Consider the following 24,596-nt stretch of genomic DNA (forward strand, 5'->3'; position numbering starts at 1 on the left):
CACTGCCAAAAGGCTGCGTTGCAAATGATTCCCAATGTTGAATTATTACCCAGGCCATACAAAATTAAAAAGCCAAAATGGTATACTCTTGCATCTCATATCATATTGATAGAAATTGATATGTTTGACCATGGAGCTCCATGGTTTGACTGCAAAATCTTTGTAAGGCTGAGCACTGCATGCTCACGACAGGCTTGAATATTGTAATCAAACTACGGCTGTATTGCCCTATTGAAGTCTAGAATTGTATTTCTTATTGTAAATTACAACGTAGGATTAAAAAAAACAACAACACCATGATGAACATTCTACAGTGATGAGATGAAAATGTAAAAACTGATAACCATCAACCAAGGATACTATAACATGCATAATATGTGTATTTTTTAATTTGAAGGGCACAAGATATGACATTTTTTTTGTTATGCTTTGTGTTATACCCTGTGCTGACTTTACAATTATGTGTGTATATCCATCTAGGCATCCAAGTATTTTGTCAGCAGAGGTGTCGCCTGGGTTAATTGACCCAGAGTTCTGGACAATATATTAAAATCACTGGTATGAAGTCACCTCGGGTAGTAAAGGCTACCACACAATATGATGGTTAATGCATTTCTTATTATAATGTGTTTTCTAGATTCCACAATCCTGATAGGTGATAACCAAATATATATTGGGGTTTATTAAAACTGGGTGAATGAGAACAGTGCCTGTAGCAATCCTTGGATGGTAATTAATTTCCACATTCTATTTTAGGCCTCTGTTTGCAGAGAATACCAAAGACCGGACGTTTACTTGGCCCTACATAGTATACGACACCAGCATAAGAGCAGACATAGTGGATTTATGCCTTGCTTTGAAACATTTAAAAAATCCCTTAATTTGGTCATGCTTTGACATATATAAAATATAATATATAAAATCTTTGTGATATGTGTTTATAACCAAATGTTTTTACTCTTTTTTCCAAGGCATATTTAAATTAGAGGCTTTCAATCAAATAAAACAAAAAAAAATGTATCCAATTTGGGTTATTTTGTATAGAAAGCCAACGGGATTATTGTGGGAGAAATAGCATTATTAGACCAACTTTTTCAGAAGGACACATAGTACTGCAGTGTCATGCTATCACATTAAAATAGATGTACTATATTGTAGGTTTGCTTTATATTTTGCCTACTTCATATAATTCTGTACCTCTTAAAAAACACAAAAAGAATAAATATGATTTTTGCTCCAAATTGTTCCTTGTGGAGATTCAGAAACTGCTGTCATTACAAAATTGCATGGTGTAGTAGAACAGAGCATACATATTTCTTTCTACATGTTAGACAGCAGAGCAAAAGAGATATGCAGTATTACAGTGTCATGAACTGTTACTTACATACCCAACATTCATTTTATGGGTTCATGTATCAAAATGTGTGTGTGTAAGTGTTTGTGCATGTGTGTGTTTATGCCAATTCATGCCTTACAAATTTATACACTACTTAAAACAAGCCAATTTCTCCCTAGCAATTAGCTGTGCCATTTGTCATTCATAATCCACTCCTCTCCCACAAGTGAGCAGTGTAATTTGACATGGGACATTTATCAAGATGGCTGTAAATTCTAGGTGTATGACAGCTCTCCGTGCCACCCCCCCCCCCCCAATCAGCCATGGCAATCATTCTGTTTGTGGAGTGGAGAAGTGGGGGGGGGGGGGGGAGGCATAGTCTGTGCTACGATACAAGACTGCCTTTTTTTTTCTTCTTCTTCTTTCTATCTTCTTTTCTGTACACCAACTCATCCTCCTTTTCTGTACTTCTTCATCCTCCTTTCTTAGTTTTTTCTTTCTCTCTTCTCCTTTTTTTTTTGTTTTGTGTTTGTTTGCAGTACTTTCATTTAGCAGTATCTTTACCCATTTTTGGCTAAGATTTGGTCTTTTGAATGATGATAATTGAGAAATAAACACCCCACAGGTAAACTCAGTTCCGGGGAAGACGTAGAATGATGGTTAGAAGTGGAAATGAAAAAGAAAGAAGAAGAAAGGTCTGCCAAGAAGGCATATTTTTTTAATCACAGGGTCTCGGGTAGGTTTGTGTAAAGTATCCATGAAGTCAGTATCCGGAAATCTCGGATAAACACAACTGCGAGCGTGCGCTAGTATGTATACAGTATACACCTATGTGCTTTGTCAACGTACAATAAACGTTTATTTATCGTATGTTATATGCCATCGCAAATTGTTTGCCGACGTGCAGAGATATCAAATTTGTAAGAACAACGAATGATTAAATGATACAAAAAAATGAAATATGTGTTGACTACAAAATAATAAAGTTTATGTTTTATTCATGTCTAAACAATTTTTACACTCATTTCACTTGTAAAATTACAAGGCAATTTAAGGTGCGCCTGCTTAGCGTAGCATTGGGTCAGTCTGCGCTATAAACATGATTACTGACGACTGCCATCAGTGGCTATACATACACTGTAAAATGTATGTATTGTTGTATAATGCATTTGGTAAAATTCGTGGATTCAGCATTTTGGTGGATTGCCAGACTGTCGCTTTCATGAAAAAAAAAAGGCGCTGGAAGCTGGCCGCAAGTAATCACGGGACCATGTCCCGAGCGGGTTGCTATGGGAACGTGTGCCGAGTTTGTGCAGTGTTTGAGATCAATATGAAAGGGTACCATGAGCTGTACCTCGTGTTTACATAAGGATTTGGGAGGGCAGTCATGCCGTGCTCATCCCAGACTCGAGTCTGGCATGACATCCGAGGATTCCAGTATGAAAGGGGTATTACATTTATACGTATGTATTTTGTAAATTATCTAGAGCCACTGCGGGCAACTGCAGAAGTGCCGAGGGGCTATACCGAGCATTTCATAGTTTTGTTTTGTCATTTCAGAAGCCTGTGCATTCAAAATAATGATAATGATAATGAAGAAAGAGTTGAAGGGTGTTGCAACATGAAGATTCGTTCCCCCCCCCCCCCAAAAAAAAAAAAAAAATGACATGCAATTCATTTACAGGTATGTACACAGGTTGTATGAGAGTTGTTAGTTTTGAGAGTTATTTCTAGTTAGGAAGAAATTAGGGTGGAAAAAACCCCAAAATTCATATCCTTTGTTTATGGAGATGTACTGGTGCTGTGGATTGGGTATTACACTTTAAGTAATGAGGTCCAGGATTCAAGGCGATCTAAGGCACTGATGCTAATGAGCAAGATACATTGTCTCCCATGCTCTTCACTGAATTGGTATAAAACAATTACAGACAGGTACTTTGCAGAAACTAGAGCAGGATCATGGTTTGATAATTTATGTTTGTAAGTGGCAGCTTGGCTGGAATGCTCTTCAGAGTCTCGCCCCCTAATCAGACGCAAGCCAGTTTATACCAAAACTCGATAAAGAAATGACGTATAAAGAATCATCGTATAGCTGACAGACCGTTCAGACGCTAATTTTGACCATTCCGGAAAAATGTCGTATAGATGTGCAGTTTCTCACTGCGCATGTTGTTATGGTCATGAGTGACAGGTACAAGGTCACCTTTCATTCTCGCTCCCATTAAGCCCCGCCCAGTTATACCGTTCTGTGGTCGCCATACGTTTAGATGCACAATGGACACGATGGAATGCTGATTCGTTATCGAGTTCTAGTTCGAAACGATGCTCTGACCTTCGTTTCGCTATACATCATTTTGTTAGTCAGCATTCAGACGTATAAATTCATCGTATAGCTATACCGTTTTGGTATAGCTATACCGTTCTAATATAAAATTTTTGCATCTGAATGCCCCGTGAGTGTAGAGTGAACGCTTGGTAAGGATTTGATTATGGTGATCAGGGTAATGATACGGTGTGTGAAGTGCTCTTACCATCACGATGGTAAGAAATTATACTGCAGTGAACACAACAATAGAGTTTTCTGTTGTTGTTGTTGTTGTTGATGCAATGTAGTTTTATCGATAGAGGGGGTGGAGAAAAAGAAAGAAGGAAGAGGGGGGAGGGTAGGAGGGGTGGGAATAAGAAATCAACTGCTACAGTGTAGAGATTGCATTCGGAGGTGTGATGCTACTGCAAATTTATGTGATGCATCAGATGTCACACCTACCCATGCGAATAGAATCTTAACAGCTCGGGATTGGAAATCTGTGGCACAACAGATATCAGATTCATTTCATTCCAGTGTATTAGTCTCTTTGAAAGGAAACATGCATGAATGCTTCATACAGATGTACTGAAAAAGAGGAGAATACAAATGTAAGTGCTGTTTAGAAGCAGATATTGTATATTGTGTTCAGGCAGAGGAGCAGACACAGATGAGATTTAGGATGATCATACCAAGAATACTGGTTGTAATTACATCTTCTGCTGCACTGAGTCTGAAAGCGTCTGCCACATACTGTACATAAATGCACGCACAAATGCCCAAATCCATCATAGGCATACAGTAAGAGTGTTCTGTAGGTGTAATTGTTCGATACAAAATGTAGTAGGTATCAGCGTGAGAGGTGTAGGAAGTATTTTATTCTGGGCTGTCATACTTTGTGGTCTGTTTACAGTTAATGATGATGATGATGATGATGATGATGATGATGATGGTGAAGATAATGATAATGATGATAATATAATAACGATGATGATGATAATAATGATAGTAATAATATTAGTGATGATGATGATGATAATAATAATGATGATGATAATAATAATAATAATAATAATGATGATAATAATAATAATAATAATAATAATAATAATAATAATGATAATGTAACATATGTCCCTGCTCCTTTTTATGTCAGTTGATTCTCCAGGTTCAATGCCAGAGGGGGAGTAGCATTTAAGTTTAATCACAGTCCTTGAAGTACTGCCAGTGACACATTTATTACCTGTACCTGTGTGAGGGAGGGGGTTATACGGCAGAGAGAACACTGGGGGAGGAGTAAAGAGAGTTCTCCTTGTTTTTATTTTTGTTTTTGGCTTGTTTGCCAACATGTTCACGCCCGTGCAGACCTTCGTGCTCCGCAGCAGATGAGGGCTTCGCCAGTAGCGTGTACTGACACGCTTGCACACTGGCGAGCCCACCATGCATCGCTTGAGATGCATGGAGAAATGATGGATCGAGTGGCCACTAATAAGATGTTTTTGAACTGCCATGATATGTGGAGTGTAACAACAACCCGTGCTCCCCGCGCAAATGTCCCGAGTGTGCAATCAGCACTTGTCTACAAAATCCATCTAGGATCGTAGCACAGAGGCTCTGCTGCATTCCTAATTAGATGAGCTATTAGTCAAACAAAATTCCGTTCACTATAGAATTTGTTGCTTTGTCTTTTTACTGAAAATACATGAACGCCATTTTCATTATTTTTCCTTTTTACTTCTTCCCACAAGGTTGGGCATTTCCCTGTAGTATGTTTGTTTGTTTGGTTCGTTTTTGTTTTCTGTGTGTGTGTGTTATATCCTTTCATTGGATTCAGCAGTTCTCCAAGCCATTATTTCTGCAGCTACCCCATATAAAACATTCCAAAGGGGCTGGGGTTTGGATATTCGATTGGTGAAAAAACTGTGCCTCTCTTCTTCATAACTGAAAGACAAATGCTAGTGGTTGTGTAATATATCATTTAGGCTCCTCTATAACCATGTCTCCTTCATTGCTCTGTAACTTGCGTATCGTACATGCACTGCTTTTTCCTTTGGTGTGTGTGTGTGTGCCAGTACATGAACACATGCGTGTACAGAGAATCCCCCATACTCTCAGCTGTACTGAATCAAATTTTCTACTCCCTGTGCCTTCGGGCATTCCTGACACGTAGCACAGCGCATGGAGCAGAGTCTGTCCCTCAGTCACTAGATTTGCACAGTGCTAACAAAATTCCTTGTAGGGGAAAAAAAAAAGGATAGAAGGGGTTGACCTTTTCATTTATATTTCCTACCAAATTTTCTGTTCATTTCCAGCCATTGTGGCTGCGGGCACGTGCATGTTTTCCTCACATCAGAGCTAATTCGATGAAAAAACAGAATTTGTTTATGCCCCCAATATGTTCACTTTGAATGTGAAACACATGGTTTGAACATTTACCGTTGTTAACTGGTGCCGACTCTGAATCATTCAGTAATCTTCAGAGCGTTCCCATCTCCCTGCTTTACCATAGTTTGCTGTTAAAGGCACAATTTACATGTACCATTTGCAGGTGAAACAAAAACCAAGCTTTAGTACTTTAAAATGTTTCTAAAATGTAAGTTATGGATAGAAACAACCATAATCGATATTAAGCATTGTTAAATACACAAAATGTAAACAATAGTTATTATAAAAATGTTTCCAGACTAAACCGTCTACAGTTATAGTTTATTGAGAAAAATACTGATATCTCCTTTATATTTTAGGCTTTATTGCAAAAAATGTATATGGTAGGATGTTTTGTGATACAGCGGACCTACACATTTGCATCAAATGTGATATCTTGAACATTTTTTTTTAAAACTCACTACTTCCAAGGGTAAACAGGACCTTTAAATGTAGGTTTACTCTATCTCAAAGCGTCTTGTTCAGTAGTACACATGTTTTGAATTCTTTCCCTATACATTAGAATGTGTGGAGGACAATGAGCTACTTTGGTATCATCTCTACAGATGTAGCCACGCCTTTGGTTTCAATACATTGTACGCCCAAAATATGATGCGAAGTCCATGTGCAGCTTTCTGAAACTATTTGGAGACAATATGATTTGATGGAACACCCATGCAGTACATAAGCAATGCATTTTAATAGAAGAAAGCAGTTGCAAATGTATAATAATAATATTTTCACTTTCAGGAGACAATAGTTTGACCTATATTTTTTACATGCTTCGTCACTTTAATACATGTACTTGTAAAATCTGTCACTGATGTACCTCTCTGAAATCCTGTCATTAAAAAAAAAAAAAAGGCTCTTTCCTCACAGTAAAATCCACTTTACTGGCTTTTCATGGCAGAATCCTTTTGAGGCAATGTCTGTACACACATGATTGCACAAAAAGATGAGAAGGAAAGGAGAGCAAAGCCACACTGAGTCGGTGTTTGTGCAGTATTTTTAGTTTTCTGACTTTTTTGTATTTCGTATATTTTGTACCATTCCGAGGTATTGTGTGAGGTTGTTCACATGGCAGTCATCTTAGTCTCACTACTTGTCTGTCTGTCTGTCTGTCTGTCAGTCTCCTTTTTTTTTTTTTTTTTCAAGATAATGTTCTCAAGAGAGTGTTATGATATGCACAATTCATACTAACCTTCTTTTTTTCCTTATGTTATACCATTTTACACGTCACATGTATGATTTCTTTTTTCACATTTGCCATTTCGGAACACTCGCTCAAAGAAAACAAAATTTGATGCATTCACCATGGATCTGTCAAGCACAACTTATTTTGTGGCCCATATCCTCTTACCCAATTTAGTTTGAATTATTGATAATCCATCGGTCGAAAGGTGTACGAGCAATTTCTCATCTGGACACCGTAACCTTTCCAGCAATGTTCATATGGGCTGTGCATGCCGCAGGTTGAAAATTGAAAGGAGGTGGAAATTGCCACGAACCTGCTACATGCAACCAATTTTAATGGCTCAAATACCTCAGTTAAGCCATACACACACACAAAAAAAAGAAAAGCAAGCAAACAAGAACAAAAACGTGTTTCACTGGCTTTTGAAGTGTTTTAAATTTTTCCATTTGAGGTCTTTTGGCAGCTAGTACAAAAGTGTGCGTTGATTAGATAAGTATGAAAGACTTGAGCTGCTCCACTTCATCTGCTCTCATGTACACATCAGCTAACAAAAAGAATTAACAAATTCCAGGACAGGACACAATACACAACTGACTCCATGCTGAAATTGAGAGATGGTTTATTAAATATACTTGTGTGGGTGTGACTGTAATGGTATCAAAATTTCACAGTCCGCAGTGCATTGTCATCTCATCTATGGAGATCTTCAGTACATGCAAATTTCCAAGTAATTTCCAGTGACATACTTCCAATGTTCAAAGAGTCAGTCTGCAGTCTTACAATAACATTTATTTCAAGCTTCAGATTCCTAGATGTACATACATGTATTTGCAGAGAGTGCCATCCAAACCACAAAGATCACCAAAAATTTATTAAAAAATAAACCCAATTTTGGTCAAATTCTGGCTCAATACAAGATATACGTGAAGATTGGTATAGAAAATGTATATTGCGCTGTTAAAAACAGAACAGAGATATTTCATGTTAGAAAAAAAAAAAAACCTTCCCCTTAAACAAAAACAAGCATAAACAAACAAACGGATATGGGGTGCAACTACTGTCAACATGAAAACTTTTACACTGGACCAATTTCAGTAAAGTTACTTTTATGATTTGCTGGTGAGAGTATTTTTGTACTCAGTAGTTTCTACAAATATTTACGTGTTATTAATTTCATCATAGCTAGTGGAGCGCAAAATTTGAAAAGAAAATCTTCAATTTTTTTTTTCACGTTTATACAGTACTATCATATTTTGCACATGGACAAGTGAATGCTCGATGTGAATGTAATTTCTTTGCTTTTGATTGTGAGGCATTGCTAGACAAAAACAGAATATTGCACTAATCAGAGTTTTGAGCTGTAATTTGAAGACCCCCACCTGTCCTTTCTGTAGTACTTTAGTTAGGATTGGAGATCACATATTGTATCAGTTGCTATCATTGGATAGCTTCCATAAGTCCAGGTGCATTTTGTGAAAAAGAAAATACAAAAGAAGAAGGGCTTTTTAAGATACATTAGCAATGAATATTCATAATTTATCTCACTAATTCTAATTTTTTTTTAAATTCAAATACTTCTTGATGTTCTGTGAAATTTCTTGAAACTTCCTGAAATCTTCAATTTTCTTACTTCTTCCTGATTTCTGTCTGTGTCTTATTTGTGGTCTTCAGCATGCAAGAAATGAGCCCAGAAAAAAACATAAATTTGTCCTTTTGAAAGACCTGTTTATAAAATGTGTTTTTTTGTTTGTGTGTGTATGTGTGTGTGCGTGCGTGCGTGTGTTGCGTTTCCATTTTAAGCAAATCCAGGAATTGCTATGCTCCCATTTTTTATTGTATTTTATTTTAAACTGTGTAGTTCGTACTGCCATCACACGTTTTGCCCTGTGATAACCCCAGGCTTGCCCAAGGCTTACCGGAGATTGGAACGTGTACAACTTATACAAAGTGAGCTGTCCTTGCATGTTTCAAGAGATGAATTACAATTTTTCATCCAGGAGGAATAAAAGGAAGAACAAAAACAAACATGGAATTCTATATTTTACCTGTAAGTTGAGAGAGGAAGTGCATTATATAATGGCATTGCTTTGACATTTTAGTAGAAAGCCTTATGCCAAATGCAGTTGTGGATTATTACACCCTTAAAATATGATATGCATACAGTACATTGTACAACAGACCACCTTCATAGATCAATTATTGAAGTCATGTGCGTAATTCCTTCACAAAGGTTGTCCGTGGCAACCCCAAAGATTGCTTTGGGTTGTGCCCAAAGTGATCTGAGCTACAATGGCAACAGGGAACATTTCCAAGACAAATTTCCATGTTTGTATTCAAAGGAGCTAGGGAAAGGAGCTAACTGCTCCAAGAAGTGAAGCCCAAATCCTTAGCACATTGCAAGTTTGTATTGAACTGTTTTAGTGTGTGTGTGTGTGTGTGTGTGTGTGTGTGTGTGTCCCATTGTTGCATTATCATACCTCTACATCTTTTCAAAAGAACAGTGCCTCTTTGTGTTTTACTTCTTTACTTCATGTGAAAGAAGACACTTCCAGGAACAAGTGCTTTCCGATCATTGTTAACTTTAGAAATGTCCAGGTCTGGCATTTGAGAATTCATTTCATTTTCATTGTGGCTATCCCATAAAAAAAGCGCAAAAGAATTATTCTTGACTTTTAAGAGCATATGCAGTTTCGAATGCTTTCAGTTACCATGGCGTTGTTTGCACAGCACTCGGCGCGAAACCTGATGTTGAGACATTCCCAAGTTGCCGTGTGCATACAATTCCCATTGACGCATCCAAGCCTGTGCATCATTTGTATGCTAATCGCCACACACAAGCAGCAGTCCTCCCCGCGTTGATCAGCATTGGGAGCGATCTTTTACCTCGCTCCTATCCATCTCCTCGCCTTCCTCCTTTCCTCCCTTCATGTCGTGGTTGTGATTTGCAAAATTAGTTGCCAGCCTTTTCTTCCCACCACAAGCCCCCCCCCCCCCCCCCCCCTCCGTCCCTCAGGCCGAGTGAAGGAGCAGAAACGTAAACTTGAAATCATTAAGGCGCTGTTGCCGTGGCAACTGCCATGGTGGTGGAAGCTGGCAGCATCCAGTTCATTACGTCTATTAAAGACGTATCGTGCTGGGCGATGAGAGGTGTTCGTGTACAAAATGAGGGAAATTATACAGGTTGTTGGATAGATTGGCTCAGCTACAAGCTTGTATCGCCTTACAAGTACGTCTGATGTGCGAGCATGTACACTTCCTTTTTTTAGTGCGAACCTCTTAAGATCCTTAAGCACGGTGTAATTATCAAAAGCTGCTTTTCAGTGTGGTTTCTGAGAGTAAAAAGACAGTGCATCTTGATCCATTTTCCCTGTAATAACACCCGGAATATGACAATTTAGTTGAGCTTATCACTTGCCAAACATCCTCGCCAAATTGCAAATGTACTTGTAAAATCACCAGACTGAAATGAAAGTCAGCTTGTTGACCTACATTATCTCAGTTGTCCATATGAACAGACTCTAGGGCCAAATGCACAGAGGCACAGTAACCAACACGCATCTTTCATATGCACATGCAATGTACACACACACACACACACACACACACACACACACACACACACACACACAGAGACACTGTTTAAATCATTTAGGTGGTCTTCCGTACAGAAATATCTACCATCTTTCTGAATTTGATTCTCAGTGCACTACAAACATCCGTGGTTAAAATTCATCTTAAAGCCGCTGGATTTTCTGCTCTGTTTAAAGATATATTTGACCCTGCATCACAAAACCGACAAAAAGTCACCAGACATGGATTTTTAGTTGAAGGCAGATTCTGAAAAAGTAGACTTTATGCTTTGAAATAATGTGTAACTCAAATCAAATGGAGTCTCGTAACCTATCTAAATATTGGAAAGAAAGCCACATTCTGGAAAAGCATGTACTGAAAAAAAGAAGCTTTTCATAGGGTCTATTTGAGCATTTAATCTCATGAAGCTCTCTTTAAAGCTTTGCCATGAATGGGACAAAAAAACAAATTAAAACACGATAGCAATAACAATAAAGAGATTATCAGATTAAGCTGAAATTGAGCATGCTCTATCAACACATTCTATTCATGACTGATCCCAACTTTCAAATCTTCGCTATCATCCTTTCAAAAGGTATTAAAGTTGAAAGTGAAGATTGTGTAAAAGATCTTTAAGAAATCAAAAATGGCCTCTAAGACATACCTAATCAATCTGTACTTTAGAATTATGTAGAAGTAGTATTGCTCATTCAGAAAATTTAAAAAAAAACCCTCAAGATATATTAGGTTGACCCATTTCAACTATTTCGAGTCATCACGCAAAATAAGGGTGTGTCACTATTTGTTGGTTTTGTGATGCACAGTCACATATTGACAGTTTGTCTGTTAGTGATGAACAATGTATTGGCATCATATCAGTTTCTGAATATGTTCAGAATATCATCAGTTGAGGGACTGTTTTTCTGCAGCATTTGCTGTAGAAACAGGTTTGTTTGATGGGGAGGAACACTAACCTTCCTAAAACTCTTCCTAGAGAAGACAGCAAACAGCCCTTCCACGAACCGTGTCTCTAGTGGAGAGGGAATAGCTGTTCATTTCACTGAAGGTTAATATATGCTGGCGAAGCGGCAAGATGTTGAGTTGCCCAATTCAGAGGATCGTTTGGCTGGCAATTAGGGGTATCTGACATTGGGGCATAATTACCCGTGTTTGAGTTTACCCCAGCATGTACACAGGCACGCCCCGCAACGGGCATGTTCCTCGTGGCGTGACGCACGGCGCGCATCGATGTCTTGTTATGTCAGGCACCTGGGCTCCAGTGCCACTCCACTTTGAATTGTAAGCAATCATGCTAACTAACGAAGTTAATGGTGAAGACATACATTGTAATTTGAGGATTTGAGCCATTTCAGCATAATGTGCAGATTCATGTAAAATTCCCTTTAAAATTCATGTCAGATGGTTTTTTTTGTGTGTGTGTGTATGTATGTATATATGCAATACATGTGTATATTTGTTTGTGTGTGTGTTTTTTCTTGATGCCAGCAAGTACAGTATACAGTGTACCTCATGTTGTAGGTAATCTATCTGCACAGGTATTCAGAGTTCGTTTTGTTTTATCATTTTTTTGAATGGTTGTATAGCTTTGTTTATGGAGAAAATAAGGGAAAGTGGTCACTTTAGTGCAGGTAGATTTTGCTTGATGTTAAACATGTTGCAGACGTACATGTATCAAATCTGAATAAAAGACTGGCTGATTATTTATGATTCACCTTGCAAGGTTTTTATGAGATGTTTGGTTTTTCCAGTTACAAAGAGGCTGTCATTTTCAGTATTTGTGGAGGAAGAAAAAACAAAAAAACAACCTATTGCTTCCCATAATCAGTGTTCCAGAGATTGGAATATCAGATGTTTTGCTTTGGAGTAATTTTTCCCTAGAGCTGCAGTTTCTATTTTTGCCAAGGTAGACTCTCAGTGTTGTTGTTGCCATTATAAGAGTTCTTCAAAACATCTTTGGCAGTTGTCGGGATATGTGTATAAGTATTCCCAGTTTATCTATCAAAATTCAAGTCTGCTGCATTTGCTTGGATTTTATGTTGGTGTGAAATGCTGTGAGAAAATGTTGAATAGTGCAGAATATGTGTTTGTGTGTGTAGAAGTATATGTCAGTCTGTCTGTCTCAGATATGATGCTGGTACACAGATTTTAAAGTCCCTTCCACATTCATGGTGCCTTCATCCTACACAGATGATAATGAAGTAGTCCAAATGTTTGGAGAAATTGCTATTTACACATGCATGTGATGTAAGTGTAGACATGCTTTTTCTTTGATAGCATTTAGTTCATCCTTTTTAAAGCAAAGAAAAAAAAATCATAATGGAGGAATATTTCATTTGGCAGAATGTAGCTGCTCTTATGCAGTGTATGTTGCAGATAAGATTGTGTTGCTAAAGACATATTAAACTTTTTAACTGTGATCAGTTTCCACCCAAACACCCATACACTTTTCGTCGTATCTTTCTCTACACTCAGTCTGAATACTTTGAATACCGCGAAAGTGTTTTTGACCGACAATTTTACCAACATGTACGGATGCAGCATTATCCATTTTTCATTGATGCATGTATTTGTGACTCTCTTCCGTGCTCTGGTGAGAACACTTGAATTTATTAATCTGAATGTCTTCTCTCTCCCTCCCGCTCCCAAACAGAATCGCATGCATGAGTCAATGAAGCTCTTTGACTCCATATGCAACAACAAGTGGTTCACGGAGACCTCCATCATCCTGTTCCTCAACAAGAAGGATCTGTTTGAGGAAAAGATCCAGAAGTCTCCCCTGACGATCTGCTTCCCAGAGTACACTGGTAAGCGCCCCAGTTCTCCGCTCTTATAACTGCTCACAAAACGTCTTTCACATAAATTGCCATCATCTTCCTTCATCGTGCCTGAAAATCCTTCTAAATCTTTGTGGTCTCTCTTTCTTGCCTCCTCCTCCTCCCTTTTTAGACTGTTCTTCCCGGACCCTTTTCCCCATTTCCTTATTTTTCTCTCCCACCTCCTCCTCCTCCTCCTCTTCTAACTCATCTGCCTCAGCCTCCTCACTTGTCTTGTATTACTGTATACTCCATACATTTACCGAGTCTCATTTTATGTGGATCTGGACATCCAACAGTTTTGCGAGTGATTAAATTTGCAATCGTGGGGTGCAGTAATGAACGGAGAAATGTACATGTACAGTGTGCATGTTGCATTGAATGTCGGGCTGAAAGTTAATATTTAAGCGTGTTGTTGAATTCGCAAATATCACCCAACTTGTAAAATTCGCCAAAATAAAAACCTCCAGAATATGTATGGTGTATACCGTTTTTGTCTTCTGTCTTCATACTGCCTCTCATCCCTCCTTTGCTCCTCCTCCTCCTCCTCCTCCTCCTCCCTTCTCTTTTCCATTCTATCTTCTATCCCCACATGCTCCCTCTTACCACCCCCTTTCCTCCCTCCTTCCCTCATCTTTCTTCCCCTCTCCACTCCTCAAGTGCCCCTTCCTCATGCCCATCCATGCTCTCTTGGTTCCTGCTCCACTTTCCTTCTGACCTGGTTGTGACAAGTCCGCACATATCAATTGACTTAGCAATCGTTGGAAAACAAGTGCTGAAAAAAACCCAAAAAGATTGGAGAAAAACAGCTGCATCTTAAATGAGAGGAAGCCGATAAAACAGTGCATTAATGTAACACTTGTTGATTTCATACAATGGAAATCACAAGATACATTAGACATGTTGATTTATTAAGTTTACCTAATTTTAAAAATATGATTAGTAACCATGCAGTATCATAGGGAAAATGTGCACCATGGAGATAAATGTTTCGACTGACAGTACTTACAGTGCAGTGCCACTCTATGTTTAATTTGACTACCATAAATAGAGTACAATCAAACAAAAAGCAAGTAAGTTTCATAAAAAAGTACACACAGGATACCTTCCAAAAACATAGAAAGAAAGTAAATATTCAACATGCACTTTAAATGAAACAGATTTATTGGCCATAGGCACAACACATGCAAACTATGAAATAGAGACTTTTCTTAAGAATGCCAGTCTTACATAGTCCAGTTTTCATCAAACTCATTTTCATTGGGTGCCAAGATTTTATTGAATTTTATTTTCTTGTGATATTGCAGGAAAAATAAGAAGTATGTTTTGAGATCATGGAAGATTTCTGCATTTGTACTGCACATGTGTGTTAAAGCAAGGAATGTGTAGGTACATTGTATATGCGTGCACACTGAGCGTTCACATCTTAAGTAGATCTATAGATTGCAACAAGCTGCACAAATGAAATGCCGGACCTCGGCTGGACCTGAAAAACACCTTCGAGAAACACCTGGGATTCCAGCCACCAGTCATTACAGCAAGCTGCATCACAGTAATCAGTTGCCGGGGAAACGCTGGGATCGGATATAATTACTATATATGTAGCATGGAAGAGGAAGTTGGAATGGGTGGGGGGGGGGGGGGGTAAGAGAAGGAGAGACGATAATGGCATTTATTGTTTTTCCATCACCATCGTGTTGTCTGCCCTTGCGGTTGCCAAGGCAACTTCTTGTGACGACTATGTGGGCTCAGCTTGACTACACTTCGAGTAATCCTGCTGCAGTTTATTCCCTCTGAATTATTCAGGCGTATTGTCACTTTAAGTGAAATTGAGATACATAATCCAAGGGTGGTGTTGTATCATATACTTTTCGTAGAGTAGTCAGTTTGTTGCATAGAATATCTTTCACTAGATTGTACTCTTTCTGTAGTGCAGAACTCGGCGGTATTGACTTCTTTTGCCCTGGGGGAGGGGTGCAAATATCTACTGTAATTAGTAGTAATAGAAATCATTCATACGTTAAAACTTGTCTGAGCAGGCCTGGTGTCAGCCTTCTCCAGCAAAATTTTCATGCATGGATACTGTGTAATTGACCCAATGAATTATTCAGAGTGAAAGATATCTTTCAGTATCCTGTGGCAGTTTGCTTCCTTTTGCAAGAAACGAAATACACTTCTGTATCATAAAACATTCGTATTTGCCAGTCAAAACAGATAGAGGTACACATAGACAGCCTTTTAGCGTTGTTTGATGTAAATGGGTACTCTGTTGAGCACCTGTAAAATATTTCACTTCATGTATTTCCACATTCTCATTAAACTACAAACACGAACTAAGGGTACCGATCTGGACACTCAAAATACTATGGCTTTACTGGAATCCTTCCATTCATCGTAGATACTGTACATGTACCTCATGTAGGTTGTGGAAGGCCGTCAACATGCCGTACTGTGCCTTGCACTGATCAGTAGATGCATGAAACTACAGTATGCCAAGGGAACATGTGATAAATTCATGACCCATTGTGCTGGTGATATTATATTCCTGCACGAAGGTGCTCATCTGGGACACAGGCCAGTTGTCGTGGCAACCAAATGCAATTAGGAACATCAACGCAAAGCCCCATATCGCCCGTACCATACAGAGTAGTGGGTCTCTTGGCTTTGTATTCAGCAGTCCTGGGCTGCCTCGTGAATGTCCATATTGATTGCGCTTTTTTTTAATCATGGCTGTTACAAGTCCATAGCATGCTTCTTGCTGCCATGGAGAGAATTGATAATGTGTCTCGATGCCGTGGGATTGCTGCCCAGACAGTTATATAACATACCATGAGCTGTAAATACATGTTAGGACGTGTTGGGAAGAGCTTGAATGCTTATGAAATAGTCATCGCATTAGTACCTGTTGATTTTTATAGGGTTTAGTGATCCTAGCATAGGATGCAGTCACAGTTTTGCCTACTGGACTATGTACACAAAATGTACATAAGGGAAAGGAGCATTTGCTACAGGCAAAGTAACACTTTAGCAAAAAAACAGCAACAACAACAAAAACAAAAACAAAACACACACACATATCATGTGCTTTTCTGTAAGCAAGCTTGTGAAATTATTACATCATATTATCGCTCATCTTGTGGAGGAAACAAGAACTTGAAGTAGAATGGTAATCAACCACATCTTCTTACAGTTGTACATAGTGAAAATAGTGTTAAAATTAGAGATAACAATTTTAGTTTCGCTGGTAGTGATATAATGTATAGATCGGTTCACTTTCTGTATTTAGTGTAGAGTTGCCAGAGACTGATTATTCATTTGCCAGTGTGAACAGAATGCTTGAAATGATGCAGTGCAATCAGTGTTTTGTAGTCAATGTGGTTTCTCTGTGACAGTCATTGCATGTTGATAAATTTTGATATCATTGTAGGGATATGTATTAGGGGACAATTAACCACCAGTATATTCATGCAGTTATTTGTATGTTTCAATGTGGTAAAAACTTGTCTTCAGACATAAAAAATAAAGAATGCACGAAAAGATAAGGAGGTGTTTTACAGGTAATGCATGGAAAATAGCAACACACAAAAGACAAGATACTGTGAAGCTGGAACATTATATGATACATGTAGATGTATAGTACACGAGTTTATAGAATATGCCAAAACAAAAGAGAAGGGATGCACTGAAAAATGAAAATACAAAACACAGAGAAAGAATCAGTGTGGTTTACAAGAAAGAAAGAAGTTAACTTGTCTGAGAAAGAGACAACATACCAGGAATATCATGTCACTTTTGTTTGCTTGCCACAGAGATATTGCTTTTGATGAAAGCAGCAGATCAAAAACAATCCGCCAAATATTCTCCATCAAACAGTGTTGGTTCATCAGTCGCCTAATTATTTTGTGTCCTACAGTGTATGACCAATATGAAATATATGTTTAGGTAATATAATTATGATAACTATGTACAGCTAAAATAACAATTCACTTGAATATGCATGAAGATGTTGACTTACACAATATTGCACTCTGTTATAATATTGTATCATATTAGTGAGTTATATCGTATGGTAGTTATTTCTCTTGACTTGAAGCAAAGATGATTCACCATGCTCTTGTACAACAAGCATATGATACAATGCAAAGTAATGTCTCAATGACTGCTAGAGACAAATTGGAGATTACTGATGTGATGTCATGTTTTTGGCATTCAAATAGCCCAGAACTTTTTTTTTAAACATACTCATCTGACAAAGCTGTAATATATTTATTGTAGAGTGCTCCCTCTTCGGAATTTAATGCTTTTATTCCGCATAATTCTTGTGTAGGAGAATTTTGTTTTTCTGTATTCTTGATGAGTTTGAATATACTCAAATGTGGTATTCTTGGATTTCAGCAGTTGTAGGTGCCTGGTCTGGGAGTTGTTAACATTAAAAGATACAATCAAACATAAGTCTGGAAATCAATCTCAAGTCGGATGTCAGCCAATCAGAATTAAGTGTTCAGAGGCATATGTTCGATCTCAACTTTCATGTCATGGGCCCAGGTACAATGGTTGTACAGTAATATACCACATATCATCAAGGCACTTAAAAACAATCACACACACACACACACACACACACACACACACACACACGGTAGACAAGCACTAATAGAGAGTACACCAGTTTTGATAGGATAATGATAATGTGACTCATGGGAGTGTAGTTGTCAGCTTGCCCTGGATTATACGTGAAAATCGCAGTAATCCCATGTCTTATAGTCTTTCTCGAAAAGTTGACAGAACTAAAGGTCAGCTGTGCTGAATTGCAAATGATTTCCAAGAAACATGACAAAGACACTGACTGCAGTCTCCTGTGATTAAACTCCCCGTCGGTAGTAGAGAGATTCATGTACTTGCATTTTTATAATTGTGTTTGCATGTCATTTTCTGTTCTACTTCTCCTTTTTCCCCCCTAAATGCTGTGAATTTTTGAAAACTATTTTTGTGTCTTTTTTTGGTGAAATCTTGATGTGTTATGAATTAATGATTTCCTTCCTGTGTGATTAGCAGTTACCCTGTAAAGCATCAATTACCAGCAGCAACTCCAGAGTAGGAAAGGAAAGGGGGAAAGAAGGGGTTGATGTTCCAGTTATATATCAAAAGATGTCTGCATTAGTAGGTTGTGTTAATGATAGACCCCTTCCTTGCAATGTGCTATGTCAAGGAAAGGTCAGGAGAGTCATCGTCTTTACACTTTCAATGCCGAGTTTTTCTTTGCCTTGTAACTGGGTGTGAGTGATCTTTACGTATGACATCAGGTTCACACAGTAAAATGGCAAGGCCCAGCCTGGCTACGTGTGCCTTCATCCTCAGAAGTGCAGATAGTTAGAAATGAAAGTGCTCTCCTCTTGGGTTCCTGTATTGTATACGGGAGGGCAGCACACAGCTTCCATTACTCATAGAGTTATGTTCATGCATTTTAATGCGATGAGCCGCTGGCATTGGGCACTGTGTACATGAACATGGTGCAGACACGGTCTAGACACAGAACAGTAGCACTCGCAGTACTGGGCAAAGTGCGTTCGTTGAAGACTGCAGTTATCAGTGATGAATGACACATTGGTAATAGAGATTAGATTGTGAGCAAATTACATCAAAATGTCTGTGAAGTGGACGATTAGAATCGTAGTATCTGATGCTGAAGTTAAAGGGTGTGTACAGTTCTGGTCCAGGTTAGGATTTAGCATTTAACGTTTTGCGAGATATTCAGAAAGCACTCTATGAGATGTCAAAGAGCATGCAATTCTAAGGGGTATCAAAAGTTTATTTGATGAAAATCAGTTTAGGAATGGCTGAGATATCTAAAAACAAGGTGAAACAAAGAGATCCTAATAAAGTTGTGGCCTGTCGCCTATTATTATTATCACTTTTTTTGATATCTCAGCCATTTGAAAACCAATTTTCATCAAATAAACATTGAATCCTTCTTAAAATTACATGCTCTTTAATATTTCATAAGAGGTTTCTCATTATCTCACTTAGGAATGCTCAAAACATGAATCCCCACCTCAACCAGTACTGTACAGTCCTTTTAAGCTAATTAGGTATGTGCATTTGCAAATGAGAAAATATATATATGCATTTCCTTATGACAAACAAATGTGTTTGTAAATTCAGAAATGCTATTACCATGATTGGATTCTGATAGTTTTGCTATGGAATGAGGTGCATTGTTAAAGATACATAAGGACAGTTTGGAAAAGCAGGAAGTAATTTAGCCAATAAATGGACCCACTCCATAAAGCATTGTGATAAGTGTAGCAAATGAAATGACAGTGATACATGGTAAACGTATTCTAAAACAAACATGATCACACAGCTTCATCATGCAACCAGGGTCTGCAAGGAAGTGGCCTAGTAATATATAGGTCACTTTCCTTGGACTCGTTCACTTGTTAAAACACCGAGATATCAACGCTGCTACTAAATGGATACTGTTACATCCAAAAACAACACATTTGTTATTCTTGTTGCGTGATGGCACTGTAGTATGATCATTTTACAATAGCAAGTACCACAAAGGGCAGAGGACTAGAAATCATGATAAACCATGTCCTACTGAGGTGGCACAACCCGAGTCTGGTGTTATGAAAACTACACAGACCTGAATATAACCAGGCATGATGTAACCAACGCTGCCTTACACCCCCCCCCCCCCCCTCCCCCATCATATGCAAGTTGTGATACTATTACCAGAGCAGCTTGTGCAGTCCTCATTCATGTTATGTTCACAATATGATGTCAATCCCATTGTAGACTAGTTCCAAGTACTTGTATTCTTGGGCTGGGGTAAATTGGAAACGTGTGTTAAAGAAAAATCAGCCTTCTTCAACGGGTGAGAGATCATTTAGCCATCCATGGATCACTACCAGTAGGCCTGTGTGGGCTTTTGAGCACATAAGGGAGAAAACTGTACTCTAAGTCATCTGATTTATAATTTTTGTAAATATTCTCTTAATTTGTGCTTTGTGACAGTGACAAAAGGACTTTCCATTGTATTTGCAGTTAAGATGTGATATTCTCCGTACCCACTGATTCTTCACGAGTTTCCTTGTGATTACTGTCTCCCTACGCAGGGTCCAACACATACGAGGAGGCGGCCGCCTACATCCAGATGCAGTTTGAGGACCTGAACAAGCGCAAGGACCAGAAAGAGATCTACACTCACTTCACCTGTGCCACGGACACCAACAACATCCAGTTTGTGTTCGATGCCGTCACCGATGTCATCATCAAGAACAACCTGAAGGACTGCGGTCTCTTCTAAACGGGGAGCCCTCGGAGGGGCGTGGCACATTGCAATCAGTAGGTTAGAGAAGCCGTTTTCTGTTTTACAATGCCCCCCCCCCCTTTAGTGTAAGGCCCATAGTTTGTTAGGATATATATATTGAGTCAGGGGGAGGGGAAGAAAGAGACAAACTTAGAGGCTTTCAAAAGAGTAGTCCTTGACATTTTGCAAGACCTTGTAATAGATAAGTGTTCAAGGAACCAGAGACTTTGTAGTGAACACATTATTACTCTCCCTTTTTTTTTACAGACTATGGATGCACTTGTGTATATATACTTGTATGTTTGGCACTTTGAATGAGACACTGAAAAAAAAAAATGACAAGCAACAGATTAAAATGTGAGAAACAAACCGAATGGGATGTGCGATGCGATGACTGTAACCTGGCTGTACAGATTTAGCCTTTCATGAGGGCAGACGCCATGGGATATCTATCTTTGAAGTACAATTTACTGGCTTCTGATGAGAACAGTTCAAGTACAGTGTAAATGATGGAATTATAAAGTATATTTGGCGTCATATGAGATCTTTACATTCCCCTTCCCTTTTTGTTACGTTTTACACAGTCCATTGTTTCCACTTGTGCAAGAAATAAAAGGATATACACCTTGTAGGCATAGAGTGATGAGCTGCATTGCTGTGGGAGGGGGAGGGGGAGACTTTGAATACATGTTTCTTTGCTTGCTTGTTTGGATGTTGGCCTAAGAAGGAGCTATGAGACTGTTGTCTTGTATGTACAAAATCTCAAAAATGCTGATGAATGTGATTCAAGGCTTCAGACTGTGTTTATCTGCTAGAGAGGGCAACAGTTCTTTGTGTGTGAACCAACATGTCCTGTACATATACAAATTGTGTAGTTCTCACTTGTATGAATCCTATCCTCCCATTGTGTCTGGAAGAGAAAGACCCTGTTTACACTCAAAAGTGACAACTCACTCAATAAACATTTCAACCCGTGGTATACTGCATAGTCATACTCTGACCACGATGTGGGCTTGATATATTTTCATCTTTCACCAAGAGTTAGATGACTTTTGGACTAAAATTAACATTGATTGGATTGTTTAAACATAGCACTTAGGTTTCTTGGTAGCTGTTTTAGAACAAATTGATGTATGATGACACATGCTATACTATATCTTTTGGTCTGGCATCACGTTCAAAATAGGAAAGAGAAAATGCAAACGAGGTCCTCAATTATGCAAAGATGCTACAAATATTATGTAATAGCTGCAGAGATATGTATATGGGGTATTGTCATGGCATCATGTGGTGATCTATCGAAGTGGGATTCCTGCTGTCATCCGTGTGTGTTGAATAAAATGCTAATTACACCCGTTCTCGGCATCTACATGTTTCCCCGTCTGCAGGTATCCTTTGGAATTTATTTTGGAGATTTGACATTTGCGAGCCAGGCTGGAGGTGGTTGCTAAGGGACCCATCACCCAAGCTGCAGGAGGAGTATGCTGTGTCAGACAGCGCACCACTCAGTTAGGGGAACGGTGTTTAGGATCAGCATGTCATGTCTTACGTCAGCACTGTATGGCATGGCAACATTGGAACTACTTTTTTTCCTCTTCTTTTTTTTTATATCTATATAAATATATATGATTATTCCTGTGCAGGAGTTGCAAGCTTGAAGAAAAAAAAAGAGAAAAAAAAAAAGAACTCAAAAATTGATGTCCAATGTAGGTATACAAACATGTACATATTGTATATGTATCCATTCTCCGATGCTAGCATAAGTTTGCTTGATTCTTGTCATATTTGCTGAGCTTCTGACTTTTCCATGACATTTGAATACTTCATATGTGTATGTCTGCGGTATTTTGAATATAAAAGTGACGATATAGGAGTAAGGTTTCAAGATTTCACTGTCTCATTAAATCTTTGCGCAGTCTCTTGCTATCATGCTTTTTTTTCTCTCTCTCCTTGTCTTGGCATATGGGCAGAAAGCGTGTGTGTGTAGTGATGGGAGCTGTACTTCATAGTGTAGACATGTCTGTGAGTCTGGCGGAATGGTGAAATGCTAAGTAGTGGATGAAATAGACTTTGAAATACAAAGGCATGTTAGGACGATGCTCTACGATGATTGTGAAGGGTGCAAATGTACGAGACAGCAAGATAGCAAACTGATGATTAAGGAATTCTGTATGAAAGAAGATAAAGATTTGTCTTTTTTTTTTTTAAGTGTGGTATGCACAGAGTAGACTCCTGTTCCTGAGTCAAGGCACCAAGCTATCGCAATCAATTATGAGGAGAGGCTTAGTTACGTGGTAGTGATTCAAGCTTAATGCATACATTTACTACACTGTGCTTTTTTTAAAATGAGATATCATGCGAACAAGCTCCTCGACACGTGCATCATTGCATCGTGAAAATCCTGTCAAAGACCCACTGAGATGTGTCAAGTTTTTAGTTTGATGTCTGTTTCCATGACGATGAACATAAACTAACGTATGTTTTGTTAAAAGTATGTCGTGTACAGTTGTGCAGTTAGTATTTACATAGCACGGTAGGTCATCTCTATATATAGATATATATTAACAACAACAAAAAGAAGCATGGCAAATTTCTGTAAGAACATCGGGCCAAATATTTTAGATTAGGATTCCGTCAAAGTATGACACATTTGTTGATTTTTTTTTCTTCCTCTTCAATTATTAATGAATGATAAAGAATGTGTTTTAGTGCATTTTATAATGGCTTTTTATGTACAAAGATCTTCAGTGAGTGAAATTTTCTGTTTGCTTTCTTTGTGAGTATCCTAAAAATATAACAAAGTAAAAAAAAGGTAAAGTGTCTGTTTTGTAGAGTAAGTCTCCATATATATATAAAATATACATGTATATGTAGGAAGGAATATGTGCAAGAAACTATTAATTGGGACTTTTGATAATGGTAAATGTTTACCTTTGATTGTGTATCTATGGATACATGTTTTTCTTCATTGTCAAAATGCGTATGTCAAGTTGGTTTGATTGTATACAATTGTACTTGGACTCGAAGCCCGCATCATGCAAATGCGATTTCCTGTATGAATGAGTGTCAACAAAAGGCAAGAAAAAAATAACAACAACTGAAGTAAAAAAAGCAAACAAACAATATTAACAAAGAAACACAGAATGATAGGTATGAAAGTGCCACTATTGTGGTGTTTAATTAGTTTGTTTTCTTTGTATCATATTGTATAGCTCTTTGACAATCTTGTGTGTAGCTCTTTATTCCCTTCGTTCATCTGCAAATCAGCATTGCCACATTGAGCACTTTGTTCATTTTAGTGCATTGTCAAGTCCAAAGTCATTGTATTGTCATTTCACAATTCTTGAAATATGAGCTGAGTACGTCAACGTGCCTTCAGCATTCATGGGGGGGGGGGGGGGGGCGGTCGTGGTAGGAGGAAGATTGATAGGGAATCAGAAAATAATAACTGGTAGTCAGTCGATATCCTTGTGTGTATGTACATTTGTATGTCGACATTGTTGGAAAATAACTGTCAACCCGCGGCAGAAAATGAGCGCAACAGGAAATTATGAACTTGATTACATACTATATGCAAGAGTCCAGGTTGCATTGGGAGATCAAAATTGTAAGTTTGC

General features: G+C 38.3%; 1 protein-coding gene across 2 annotated transcripts in view; it reads left to right on the forward strand.

The window, feature by feature from the left end:
- The window catches only part of LOC139710414 (guanine nucleotide-binding protein G(i) subunit alpha), a 100,703-nt gene extending 78,155 nt beyond the window's left edge, over positions 1–22,548 (forward strand). The window contains exons 7-9 of one of the 2 annotated variants that reach the window (XM_071622333.1): positions 13,502–13,655; positions 20,786–21,014; positions 22,368–22,548. In XM_071622333.1, the coding sequence (XP_071478434.1) occupies positions 13,502–13,655; positions 20,786–20,976 (345 nt within the window). In that variant the 3' untranslated portion in view covers positions 20,977–21,014; positions 22,368–22,548. Of the gene's footprint in view, positions 1–13,501; positions 13,656–20,785; positions 21,019–22,367 lie in introns of both variants that reach the window. The other variant, XM_071622331.1, reaches the window with a different exon arrangement.
- The last annotated feature ends 2,048 nt before the right edge of the window (positions 22,549–24,596 follow it).

The sequence above is a fragment of the Diadema antillarum genome, unplaced genomic scaffold (assembly GCF_040938485.1).
Source record: "Diadema antillarum isolate AM-2024a unplaced genomic scaffold, OU_Dant_1.0 seq00001529_RagTag, whole genome shotgun sequence".
Lineage (NCBI taxonomy): Eukaryota > Metazoa > Echinodermata > Echinoidea > Diadematoida > Diadematidae > Diadema > Diadema antillarum.